Genomic DNA, 14,421 nt, shown 5'->3' with positions numbered 1-14,421 from the left:
AACGACATTGCACAAAAATTGAGGTCAGAAAACTGAAGAGTATATACATTTTAGTTCGGGTGCGCGCTCACAGAAAACGATCGGCCGACCTTAGGGTGTGCTAGGGGTCGCATGTCGGGCCGGGCAAAGTGTTAATGAGCAGGTAAATGGATACACGCAACTCTTCTGGCCGTGTAAAATTTGTGGGTAATATTATTTTAACAAACAATAAATAATAATGGTTTTGTTCTGTTCTAGGACAGGAGAATCAGTAAAGATTGCATGAATACCAGTACTTTTTAATATTTCTTTATAGTCATTAAGTTTGTATCCTATTCTTAACATTCAAACTCGATATCAAGTGTTTTCTCACTACAACTTTCAACAGCAACAGCAGCAGCAGCAGCAGCAACAACAGCAGCAGCAGCAGCAACAGCAGCAGCAGCAGCAACAGCAGCAGCAGCAGCAACAACAGCAGCAGCAGCAGCAGCAACAACAACAACAGCAACAGCCATCTCACACACAAGCAGCATTTGGTAGTGAAGAATCAACAGCTTTCTTGGTGCTAACAGAGAGAATCAGTGCCGAGTTGGAGCACACCATTCAAGCCTTCACAACCCTTGCCCCCACATCGCCACTTATACCAATGCTTCACTCTTTACATGAAGGACTTCTGCTTACAAGAACCAACAGAGATGTCCATGCTACTCAAATGCTACTTAGAAAGGTTAGGAATCTGCATCAAATTATTTAATTTGTGATGATTGTAGGAAACGGCAAAATTCATTGCATTCGTATCATTATTCATTCCTCATCCTCGTTTATAGTGTGTTAATACTTGCTTACCACAGTGTTTGATATCCCCATTTTGATATTCTTTTTATCAGCATGTTGTCTAATTAAGCAGGTGATCAAATTGTTCTCCAAATATATTCTTATCCTTGTTTACTTAAGTGCAGTTAATCATTCTGTGGTCCTATGCTTTAACCACTTAACTGCGCCAACCGAGTATTGTCGGTCGGCGGGAAACTGAGCCAACCGAGAAAACTCTTTTTGATTTTTCGGTACCAATTCTAAATTTGTACGAGTTTGGTTGTGTACGAAATGGACTCTTAGGACCTCCAGTCAGAGGCAGCCATCTTGGAAAAAATTCCCAGAATGCCCTAGGGCTGCTGGCTGGGTTAGTATTGAATGAGCAACCATGAGTGGTGCACGCGCCTCTGGCTCCCCAAACACCTGTCCGACGCGGTGTTGAAAGATAACGCTTATAAAAACGCATGGGGTTTGGGTGAAACGTCATAACGCTATCACCCAGTTCATAGCTGGCCGCCTACGGCAGAGAGGTTTTGCGGTGGAACGTGAGGTTCTTATACCGGATGGAGGGACCTTCTGCAAGCCTGACATCATCTCTTGCAAGGGTCGACCGGGAGCCGGTCGGCCGAGCGGACAGCACGCTGGACTTGTGATCCTGTGGTCCTGGGTTCGATCCCAGGTGCCGGCGAGAAACAATGGGCAGAGTTTCTCTCACCCTATGCCCTGTTACCTAGCAGTAAAATAGGTACCTGGGTGTTAGTCAGCTGTCACGGGCTGCTTCCTGGGGGTGGAGGCCTGGTCGAGGACCGGGCCGCGGGGGACACTAAAAGCCCCGAAATCATCTCAAGATAACCTCAAGATAACCTCAAGATAGGGTGATGAGGCCTTTATATTAGACACCCAGGTCTCTGCTGATAACTTCCCACTCTCCCGTCCAGACCAGAGCAAGTGCGACAAATACGGCACCCATGAGATCTTTCAACAGGTCAGGAAATATACCGGTAGGCACACTGCATCCGTCTCTTCTGTAACCCTTAATTGGAGAGGGAGATGGTGCAAAGAGAGTGTATGTCGACTTCTGGACTTGGGCCTCACCAAGAGCGATCATGAGATTTGCTCTGTGAAAGCCCTAACCTGGACATATTCCCTTTACAGAATATGGTCCAAGTCCACACACCAAGGGGCAGGACCACGTTAGTCCCAGGATCACCATGCAACGGATGCATAACGATTAATTTAGTCTTGAGGAAAACCACAGCTAGAACAGCTGTAGCTAACTACCTAGGCTGAGTCATCTGGAGTACCACTTCCCCAAATGGTTTCTCACAAGAGGGTGGATGACCTGGCTGGAGCCCACAAGGGGGATTTTGGCAGCGACAGAAGGGACCCATGCGCATACATGACAACCCTCCCGCTCCGGGGCCTTGCAAGGAGCTTCTGCTTTGAATTGTTTTCCATGTATGCTGTTGTCAAGTCACCAGACCTGCCGCTTAGGCAGCTCGTTGTTTTGCCCTCAACTTTAGTTTTTTTTTTTTTAATGGTACTGTGCACCCCTCCCTGTGTGTGCTGTGTCTTGTATAAGAAAATCAAATACAGAAGGGTTTTCCTTTGTACTGACCCATAATTATTATCATAACTCTTGTGGGTGAGATTGCCATTCTAACCATTATTTTACATATTTTAGTTTTTGTTGTTTGGGAAATGTGTACACTTAGGGGATATCTAGATCTCCCGATGCCTAGTGGTTGGGGGAACGATAATAATTTTAACATTTTAATTTTGTAACCTAAGGGGACAACAAGAATTCAAGAATTCATTGGGGGGCAAGATCATGCATTACAAACATTAAACTTTTGATTCCTATATTGGACTCCAACTTACAATTGATTACAAATTGTTGTATGTCAATACAGGTACCACAGGTGGGATCACCACTATAACTTACAACCACCTCTGTATTACCTGAAAACACCAACACCCTATGCTAATTACACAACCAGTCTTCATTAACTTTATTGTTCATTGCAGCAGCCTGTGAACATTTAACCAACCTGTGCTAATAATACTTTCTAAGCTTGTTATTTACTTTACTCTTTACATCACCATGTAATTGTAATCACAGTAGTGTAATTTTAATCACACTCCCCAATTTGTGTCCCTAGATAGTCTGACTTCTGGATGTCTTTTTGTCCCTCTTGTGAGATCAAACACAAACATGATATAATTGTTACAGCTGTAACCGGAATAAAGCCAAGAAGCTGATAGGGTTTGTCAGAGAGAATCGAGTTAATGATTTTATTAAGGTATTGCTGGCCATGTTACTTCACCAACTTAAAATTCTAGATGCATAAAGTATGAAACCACTTGTGTGTCTTATTAACAGCACCAGCAGTTTGTGGCATTTATTATGGCTTGAAATTATAAGGAGGGTAATTTAGATTGGTTTTAATGTAGTTTTATTTTCATTGCAGTGTGTAGAAAATCTGATGGAAGGTGCACGGGAATTGCCCAATGAACCAGAACTGAATCAATTAGCGTTGCGCTTCAGAGACTGCCACCTCATTGTTCTTAAAAGCCATGGCTGATCATCGTTCCTATGGTGTAATGTGGACATCAAGAATCTTACCAAGTGAGTATTTCAAAACAATAGATATAATATGCAGAAAAGCCTTAATTTTTCAGGGGGGAGCCACTTCAGCTTCCGTGGAGCTATCCAGGCTGATATGAATGTATTAGACCCCAGCATCAGTCAATGTGCATGGAGTGCTAGGCCTACCGGGGACCATAAGCCAGAACCTGGTCCCCCTCAGAGAGGCACGAGTTGCAATGACTATAGAAACCCCTCATGTGGTTGGAATCATTTTATGTCTGCCATCTATCAGGTCAGGCACCTAGAAAAAGTACATGCTCCAAAACAAACGCCTAATATTGCTACTGAAAGCAGAATTACCTGTGGTGGACAGAACTTTCCAAATGAAAACGAGCAAATGAGCATGACGTTACCGCACCATTGTCTGTGCAAACCCCCCTTCCCTTTCCTTCCCGGGAAGGGGAAGCCCGAGACCCCAGTGCTGGCTATCCACCCTGCAGTTCTGTGGCTGATGTGGAACTGGCAAGATTGTGTGCCTCTGGCTCCAGAATTTTCCAGTTCTGTGCCTTGTGGTGTGGTGCTGTCTCTTCAGTGGTGTGCGAGCCAGGAGTAATTTCTCCAGTACTTCGGGCTGCATGCATCTAGGGTTCCCTTTCCTAGGTGCCCTCTAAGTACTGCCCTTGGGAACTTGGGTTCATTTTTCCACAAGTCAATTTGGGATCTACCTCTGCTGTGTCTTGCTTCTCAGTGATAGACCGCCCTTGGAGTCGACTGGTGTCTTGCTTCCCTGTTTGCCTCTAGGTAAGGGGTAATTTTTGGCACTGGGAGTTTTCTTTTCATTTTTGTTTTCCTGCTTGGTAGGGGGGTTCTGCCCCTTGGTGTTGGTTTCGCCCGATTGTATCATGGTGGACCTCCGCTAGGCTTCCGTGAGTGTGCCTGTCCCGGGGGTTCAACTTTTGCAGTTTGCTTGGTAGATTTTGAGAGCTGGTTAGCAGTACCCTGCCTGGGCTTTCCTTAGCAAGATAACGTGACTAAGGTCCTGGGGAACCCTGCGGGGGCTCTCTGGTCCAATGGACGCGACCCCTGGGTCTCCTCTCGCTTTGTGCAACTTTGAAGGTTGCTATGTCCCTTTGTCTCAGGGTGACACTCACCGGTTGTGCCTCTGTCATGCAGCCTGTTGGGTCGGTGATACTTTTGACCCAGAATTTTGCAAATTTTGGGCCTTGTTTGTGCTCCAGTTCACCCAGTCCCACTGATCATGATTTTGTGGGTGCAGGCAGCTTCAGTGTTGCATGCTCGATTTAGGTTGCTGGAACACACTAGGTTGGTTGCTACCTCGGGATGCCCCGAGACTGCTCCGTATTGGTTATTGGGACCCAGACTTTGGGGTGTTAGTCGCCTCGACTTTGGTTCCGTCCGCACCACCCTTGTCCTTCTGCCTCCTGTTGTTCGTCCTTGTCCTCCTCCCTGCTTCCGGCTCCGAATGTTTGAGGGTTTCAGAGTCGGGGCCAGGATTTAGTGGCCTTGAGATTCGGGTGGTTTTAGGGGATGCCCTTTCTGGTGTAGCGATGGAGGAATTTGAGTCTGGTCCTCCGGCTGGAACTTCAGGGTAACCCTCTGAGCGAGGCTTGGTGTTACGAGGCGTTGGTTCTCTTCTCCCCGTCCTCGTACGAGTTAGATTTGGCATCTACCCCTCCCCGGGTTTGGTTCCATGATCCCGTGGGTGCTTTGGTCCCGTCTTTCTGGAGGCTTTCGGCCCTCTCGCATCTCGCCCATGTAGTGCAAGAGGTCATTGCGGCTTACCTCCTGCGTGACTCAGATTATGCGGTCATAATGGATCCTTCTTATGTGTATGGATCTTCCTGTCCCTACTGGGTTATGAGGTTCTGGAGTTGTCTTGGCTTGCGGACTGTCCCCGTTTTTTTCGTTGGATTCATGGCATTCATTCTGTTGGTCCCACGCACTTGAGTGGCGCAAGGCTCATATGGTGGTCCAGGTTTTCCTGGGGAGTGAGTTTGAGCACTTCAATGCATGCTTGTTTGCCCCTACCCTTTCTCAGGATGTCGGTGTGGTGCAGCTTCATGTGCAGGTTCCTTCCCTTTAGGCTGCGTTGGTCGCTGAGGGCTTGTGATTCTTTTTCCCTCTCGAATTGTCCTCAGGACTGGTTGCAGAGGGCGTGGAGGCACTTGGGGCCGCTCCTGGGTCTGGTGCATTGGGCTCGACAGTGTGTGGCGTCGTCTGCTCTTTTGAGGCTGTTCGCACCGATCCTACGGGATTTGGTGTTAGTAGAGGGAGTAGAGTAATATCAACCAGGTTCGCTGTTCTTTGCTTCCTGTCTTACGTGTCGGCAGGTAGTGCTTGCTTCCTCTGTGGAATCCGCTTGGGCCCTGGTTCTTAAGATTTTTTCGCCTTTTTGCCCGTTGCTTATTGCAGAGTCTGCGGTTGTGCAGTATCTGCAGGCAGCTTCTTGTAGTTGCCGTCTCATTTCAGATTTGTTGGTTCTCCGGTGGAGTCCGTGGGGTCCTTGTGTTGTTGATACTTGGAAGTTGGTCAGGCCAGGGGTGCATCATGTGTTGTGTCCGGTTGTGCCTCTCTGCCGTTACCTGCGAAACACAGCCTCGGTGGCCGGGGACGCGCTTTGGGTTGACCCGGTTTCCCTTCTTCACTGTTCCAGGGTTTGAGTCTCCGAGGTCGTCTGCAGGGTTATTCGCTCCAGCCAGCCTGTGGTTTATCCTCATGCCCACGACATTCGTAAGTTTGCTGCGCTGGCTACCGTCTTCACTAATATGTCCTGGGCTGACGTTCGGACACATGGTATTTCAAGGTCGAATAGGGTTCTGGCAGCTCGCTACCTTGTCAAACGTTCCTGGGCTAGTCAGGCCTGTGCCGCATTGAGTCGGCGGTTGCAGCCAGTTGTCTCGACTTAGCTTTGAGAAGAGAGGGCCCACCGCCTCCCTGGTAAGTCCCCTCTTGTTTTTGTTTTTTGGGTAAGTACCTCCGGAGTGCCAAAGGGGGCTTTCCCCAGAAAACCAGCGTTGAAATGTAATGAAACACCATTTTCTTGGTGAGACCCGGAGGCTTCCGGCAACCCTCCCTCTGATCAGCGATTTTTGAGTGTTTTGACATCTAGCCTCAGAACTACAGGGGTGGATAGCGACATAAGGGGGTCTGGGGCTCCCCCTTATCCCTCCCAGGGAGGGTTGTGCAGACAGCGGCGCGGTGGCGTTGTGGCGCCATGCTCGTTTTCAATTGAGGAGTTCTGTCCACTAGTTCGTCTCCAGTAGCAAAATTTTAACCAGAATAGGGGGGGTTAGTTTTGGGCTGCTTACCTTTCAGGGTTCCTGACCTGGTCAGTAGCAGACATCAAATGCTTTCAACTTCATAGGGAGTTTCTATAGGCCATTGCTCCATGTGCCTCTCTGATGGGGTCAGATTCTGGCTCGTGGTCTCCGGTAGACCTAGAATTCCATACACATTGACTGATGCCAGGGTCTAATACATTCATATCAGCCCAGATTGCTCTGCCGAGCCTCTGGGTCTCACCCAGAAAATGGCCTTTCATTACATTCAACGCTGATTTTTTACGTACATTTGACTTTGGTTTTTGTCTGCATTTCTCATTTGTATGTATTATTGGCACAATTTTCCATATACAGTATAATAAAAGTAAAAATGTAATTTCTTTTTTATTTTTTGTTAAAAAAAAAAGTGGAAAAATTCGTGAGAGAATAGGAAAATATATTCTGTAATAGTAATTGCAAGAATTTAAATGAAAGAAAGAAAGATTATGGAAATCACTGCTTATAAAGGGCTGCATGGCTGCTCTATCCAATGGTGTCATTCAAACCCAAATTGGGAATGATGCATATTGAGATATTTTGAGATAATTGGCAGTGATATTAGCACGGATTGGTGGCTGAATGGCTACCCAAACCTTTTTCTTTATTACACTGCTGTATTCCGCACCAAAAGTTGCCTTGGTATGCCAAATTCACACCTCTCTGGGCACTAGTTGTGATTTAACAAAGAGTCAAAGTTAGTAATGTTTGTGGTATGTACGCATTAATGGGACGAGAGCCCATTCAACATGGACCTGTTATTTAAGAACCAAAGCAGATTAAGCTCTAATATTTTGCAAAGTGTCATTTGGGGTCTAGGGCTATCTTACTACAAAATTTCATGGCATTTGGAGAGGGTCGAGTGGGAGCCATAGGTGACTTTTTGGTGATTTGAGATGGAATGACCCCCCAATCATTGGCTGATAGTAGCATGCATTGAACTGTATATGAATAGTTTCTACTGTATATCTCTTCGTACATAACATAATACAGAATACAAAATAGCGTAATTTAATTATTTGTTACTAACACTTAGGGTAATATTTGATACACCAACCCAAGCACTTTTTTTGAAGGGGAAGAGAACTTGGGAAAACATTTACACATTATGGAAGTTTCTCATTACATTTCTTGGCCTTATTTCCTGGGGTCAGTTCCATTACTACTATCAACAAAATTGTTGAACTAATGCAAAATTTATCTTTTTCCAGATGCTGGGCAGAAGCCAGAGATGATATCAAATATAATCTTGATGTTGGAGATTGGTTTATCCGCTCCAACTTGTTTAACCTTCAGCTTCTGGATGAACACTTGGCACGGACTCTTGATGACCCTCGCGTGCACTCCTATATCCCTTCTCTCTTTGTGATGCAACTAGTCCAGGTAAGACAAACAAATTGAAGTCAAATGCCCGAAACTGACTGAACCTGCCCGAAACCCTTTGCGTAATATTGGCTTTAGGCAATTGTATGTACTAGCTCTATCTATAAATCCATCAACTTTTGTATCTTACCTTGTATGTATGTACCATTACCTGAATAAAAATTTATTTATTTATTTATTTATTTATTAAATATAGTGAAGTTTTGCATTTGAAGGCTTAAGGATTTTGGTATTTAAATTGATATGGTAGTGTTGGGATGATGGTATATCATTTGTAAGGTAATGTATGAAAGGAAGAGCATATTGATAGAGAAAAGGTGTAAGGTATGGTTAGGAATAGGTGACTTTAATGTTGTGTTTTTATGTGCCAGTGACTGAATTGTTGCTTTCTTGGAGAGTTTTTGTCTCAATTATTCTTAATACCCAATAGTATAATAGTACCAATTAGTACTATTAGTAACCAATTAGTACCAATACAATAGTACCAAATTCTTCTATCTAATTGCTTAGTAAGTCAATCTTTGTACTATGGTGCACATAGAAAACTACTATCTAAACAGGAGGATGGGTTGGAATATCATGCATCACTGAGGGTTAAAATTTGTCTTATAATTGACACTTCATATACTCTTACATCCTTCCTAGTTTCATGCAAAAACTGAGATGGTTGGGTTGGGAGCTGTGATGATTTGGCATGGAATGACTATATTCATTATTATGCTACTTACCTGATTCATGGATGGATGGGGTATCATTTGAGTCTTGCTAAAATACACCAAAAAGGTGTAGTCTGCTTTGCGGTGTACATATGGTGAGACTTTAATGTAATTTATGGATTAAAATATGCTTATGAATAAGAAATTAAGTTATTGCATGATGAGTAAACACTGACAATGAAATGTTGCATCAGAACAAATTATTATTATTGTATTAACTATTTATTTTCTTCTGCAGGTGTACCTTATAGATGACCCCAGCAATAGTGTGCTAAAGAGAAACTGATTTACAGTTAACCTAGAGGCCTTGGTACGTATGTGTCATTCCCGACAAGCTCCTGAGGGTCTTGTATCACTCATTGAGGCACTGCGCATGAAGCATGACTTGTTAAGTGGTGAGCGTTTAACTGGAGGAAACAGCCTTAGCGGATCTACCAATCCATTGTCTGCTGGGCCTAGCCTTCACTTTCACTCTGGTGTTACACAGGCTAGAGACTTTCAGGATCCACCTGCTCTGCAAGAGAAAACCGAAGTATTATTGCGAGAATGGATACAGATGTATCACTCGCCAACGGCTGGCCAAGGCTCGGCATCTGCTTTCCAGCATTTTGTAAAGCAAATGAATCTACATGGAATTCTTAAAACAGATGATCTCATTACAGGTAAGAGTTCAGTTTGTCTAATACTCTGTTTCACTTTTGGAATCCCCCTTTTGATACATTTTATATTTGACTGAATTTCCAAAAAAACATAAAAGTAATTATATTATAAGTTGATATAATAGTTGTCCTATTAATATATAATGTCCTGTCCTGATATATAATGATATATATCATGGTTTCGGCCATGTTTGTTATTGACATTTTGTTCTGGAATATAAACTTTTCCATAGTAACCATTATAGTTGAAGCTTAAATTTTGTAGCACATCACATGAACTGTAACTTTAATTGCAGATTCTTTCGCATCTGCATCAGCATGTGCCGAGATTTGTGTGTGCGTTCCATCTTAGAGCAAGGCCAGGGCCCATCACCTACTTATGTACGCAGCAAATGTTTCCAGAATTTGGATGCATTTGTACGGCTCATTGCCTTGTTAGTTAAACACTCAGGAGAGGCTACCAATCCTACTACTAAGATAAATCTCCTTAATAAGGTAACTGTCAGCACTGGTGTAGGACAAACAAAATGAGTTAATTGAACCTTTATTTTGTTCTTGTATTCATAATTTTGTTCATGTGAACACTACTGGAATGAGTGAGCAGAATGTTATGGAAATTGATTATGAGGAAGTAATTGGCTATTTGATATTTCATGTGTAGCTGTTTACAAAAGTCTCTTTAATTGCTGATATACTGTTGTGTGTAGTTTGCAAATTGTTGTAGTGGTAGTTTCTGTGATACTGCAGTGTGTACAAGGCATTAGTAAACATAAATACATTTTTATTTGTATTATATTGCTTCTTGTTGGTCATTTCTGGTTTTGACTTCCAAACACACTTCCTTGAATGTTTTTCTCTTTTACAACTTGTGCACGTTTTTTATTTCCTCTCTTCACTTTTCTAGTTTTAATTATCCTCCTCCTATTTGAGTTGTCAATGAAATTTCTCTTGGGGTATCTTAGCCTGACTCCATGTCAGCCTGTAGGGCTCATTGATTTGTTCACCATATGTGTGTATTTTCTAGTTAATTTCTTAAAATTCACCACCCTTCACTTTCCATACCTCATTTTCTTTCACTAGTTCTTGATTTGTTCCTCCTTTCTCTTTACCTTATCGGTTAAGTTGGCAATTTTCTTAACTTTCTGGAGAATACTTCTTATTAAATTGCAACACTCATTCCTCAGACCTACATTTTCTTGTTCTAATTCAATTACTTTTTCTTCATACTACTTTAGCATGTTCTTAATAATCTCTAATCTGCCAAGAAATCTATCTTTCATTATATCTTGAGGTGAGAATCCTTTAAAACCATCATCTTTTGGTGTGTGTACCTTCCTCATGGTTTCGGCCATGTTTGTTATTGACATTTTGTTCTGGAATATAAACTTTTCCAACACAGATTTTTCACTCACTTTTACTTATTTCTTGTATCTAAGTTATTTTTTAACTTCCCTATACCTTCATGCATGCTGGGACACCACTTACATCCCTTAGACCAAAGCTGGAATATGCAGCAGTTGTATGGTGCCCATATCTTAAGAAGCACATCAACAAACTGGAAAAGGTGCAAAGACATGCTACTAAGTTGCTCCCAGAACTGAAGGACAAGAGCTACAAGGAGAGGTTAGAGGCATTAAATATGCAAAACTAAAAGATAGAAGAAAAAGAGGCAATATGATCACTACATACAAAATGGGTAGTGTTTACCTATTATACTAAACAACTATACTTAAGTAATTACACACCATAGTAGCCATGCTGTACATTACATTAACATCTATTTTTGACAATGGTATCTCCAGTAACATAGGACCACAATTATCACTACAAAGATGAATGAAAGTGCATTAATTACATTTTATTTTCACTTCCAGGTGTTGGGATTAGTGTGTGGCATAATGATTCATGACATTGAGTCTAATGGCACAGAGTTTCAACAGCTGCCATATCATCGCATCCTTATTATGCTGTTCTTGGAACTCAATGCACCCGAAGCTATCTTAGAATCAATCAACCTTCCGGTATGTGAAGTAAGCCAACCTAATTGTGGAGCAACACTTTGGAGGGTGTTCATAAACTAATGTGCATTTTCTTAGGATCTTTTGTGTTCAGTGTTTGTAGTGCATTCTTAATCTCTCCATCTAGATTCTGTGATGGACACTGTAAAGTGATGCATTTTCTTTATTTTTCTTGTTTTTACAAGATATAAAGTATTGTGTTTATGAACAACACCCAGACTTTATTGTCCTTAGTGATGCTCGTTGTTCACTTCATTTAATTAATTTTGTTTTCTGATTTTGTGTAATGTTGCTTCATTACTTTGCATTTTTCTTCTTAACAGTTGCATTTTCAGTTGTTCTTGGTCTTAACATCTTAGCCTTCATGTAGTATGGTGTTGCATCTAATCTATTCCCTATTAATTAAGGCTATTTCTCTTAATATATTGGTGCTCCTTCTCATTCTTGAAGACGAGTAATTATAATAGGAAATTATTAATTCTGGTTTCTTTTCTGTGGGGAGCCCCGTTGGCTTCCTGAAGCTAATTCAAATTGACATGTGCCATATTACTTTGGTGTCATCAGTCACCAAATCAGTTCTGTATGTCTACCAGAGACCAGAGCCAGAACCTGGTCCACTCAGGTGCCAGGAGCAATGACCATTATGAGCACTCGACATTTAGAGTATGTCGTCTCTACCATCGACCAGGGAGGGCACCTAGAAAGATAGGCAAAACAATACAAACCCCGCAAGAGGAGAACCCAGGTGGAACAGAGCCGGCCACTGTAAGAGGGAAAACTCGTGGTGAAGTACCCCACGTCCCTACCAGTGACGAAAACTACCCCCTACCCAGAGGCAAACACGGGCAACAAAGACCCCAGTTGACTCCAAGGAGTGCCAAGTACCGAGCAGTAAAAGACGCAGCGGAGGTAGATCCCGAGGGGACTTGTGGAAGGTGGTCCCAAGTCCCAAGGGTAATACTTAGTGCACCTAGGGAAGGTTGCCCTATGTGCATGCAGCCCAAGTACTGAAGAATATTACTCCAGGCTTGCCATGCGGAGACATGATGGCGTCATGCTCATTTGCTAATTTTAGTTTGGGGAGCTCTGTTCACTCGTTCGGCTTTTGGTAGCAATAGTTTCACCAGAATAGGGGTTTGTTTTGGGGGGCCCATCTTTCTGGGTGCCAGATCCGGTCGATGGCAGACATAGGATGCTCCCAATCACACGCAGATTTCTATAGGTCATTGCTCCTCGTGCCTTTCTTAAGGGGCCAAGTTCTGGCTCATGGTCCCTGGTAGGCAAGAACTCTATGCACATTGACTGATGCCAGAAAGTTAAACATATCCATTCAAGCTGGATAGCTCCGGGCAGCCTCCGGACTCACCCAGAAAATGGCATTTCATTACATGCAACTTTTTTTTTTTAATTGCATGATTTAATGAAAAAACTTTACACAGTTTACTTTAACACATTTTCAGATGTTAAGTACTTGATTAAAATTCGGGAAATAATAGCAAATAGCTATTGTTCAAATATTGAAATAATAACAAATAGCCCAACCCCAACACAAATTTAAGGGGAAGTGGCAATATTTCAATCTGTCCTGAACCCTTAAGTCAAAATTGTCAGGGTCCAGAACGGACCCAAATGTTGTCACTTTCATTTCATTTCTTATGTGGAGGTTGGATAATTGGTTTTCAGCCATGTTATAGTGGTTTATTCTCAGCAATATGTTATAACAAAGCTTGGGAATGTACAGAGCAAAATATGTATTTCACCATATTTTATATAATACATATAGTCCGGATTAGCGAGCTAATCCGGACTATATGGGAAGGACTCCCATCCAGATAGGCCGGTCATCCGAATTAAGACGTTTTACTGGAGAAGTCTAAAAGTGAATATATTAAAAAAAATTTGTACCCACAATCAACATAATTTGAATTGCCACATTCAGACTAATTATAAAATTTTAAAGTACTGTACTGTACAGTACTGTTATTAATTTTAACAGAAACTTCAACTTGTTGTTCGACTTCTTGATTGATGCTACACATCTGAAGTTAAGAATTCTTTAAAATTTACCAAAACTAATCTAACACAACACTAAAATTAACATTAACATTACTGTATAGTACATGTGCTTGGCAAAGTCAGTTTTGACTGCCAGCTGCTGAAGCCTCACTGGTTGAAGGTCCATAGCTTGCTTGTGAGGCCTCACTGGTTGAAGGTCCTGAGCTTGAACTGAAGGGGCGACCACAAACCGAGGAGAAGAGAGGAAAGAGAGCATCCGGTCCAAGGACCAGGAGGGCTCAGGCATTGCATGAGCAGGCCGGAGGTGAAACAATGCACGAGACAACTTGTGAAACAAAGCAGACATAACATCAATACTGAACACAAGCTGGAGCGGCTCTGCCAGCGCCGCACAATAGGCGGCGACAGTATTCGGCATAAGATGAAGGTCCTGAAATAACCACGACAGCAAGGACTGAATAGCCTTATCAGAGACTGAAGTACACCTATGCAGTGATAGGAAAAACTATTGGGACCGCCAGGAAACCTCATACTGCCGCTGAGATGAAGCACGCAGATGGGAGACCAATAACGAAGCCACCTGCGCCCCATGCAAGTAGTGATAAGACTTGAGTCAGAAAGACCAGATGCGGAGACTCAAGGAGAAGAGCGAACCAGCCTCGTAACGGGCAAGACCGATCTGAAAGAAGCGGAGCCATAGGAAGACCCTCGGGTTCGAACACTGAGCAACCAGCACCTGAAACCAAGGCTGGGCTGGCCACCAAGTGGCCAAGAGGACTACACTTCCCTGGTAAGTCTCCAAGTGAGCCAGGACTTGGAGCAACAGCTGAACCGGAGGGAAGAGGTACAGGTAACCCCACCTCGCCCAGTCCTGCCTGAAGGCATTGACCTCGACGGCCTTGCTGTGTG

The 14,421-nt window shown here is 43.1% G+C and overlaps 1 protein-coding gene across 1 annotated transcript in view; it reads left to right on the top strand.

The window, feature by feature from the left end:
- The window catches only part of Not1 (CCR4-NOT transcription complex subunit 1), a 126,867-nt gene that overhangs the window by 60,652 nt on the left and 51,794 nt on the right, over positions 1–14,421 (top strand). The window contains 1 exon segment of the mRNA XM_069305801.1: positions 368–510. Within this exon segment, the coding sequence (XP_069161902.1) occupies positions 368–510 (143 nt within the window).

The sequence above is a fragment of the Procambarus clarkii genome, chromosome 56 (assembly GCF_040958095.1).
Source record: "Procambarus clarkii isolate CNS0578487 chromosome 56, FALCON_Pclarkii_2.0, whole genome shotgun sequence".
NCBI lineage: Eukaryota > Metazoa > Arthropoda > Malacostraca > Decapoda > Cambaridae > Procambarus > Procambarus clarkii.
Note: the sequence above shows the minus strand (reverse complement) of the source record. Positions and strands in the feature narration are given on the sequence as shown.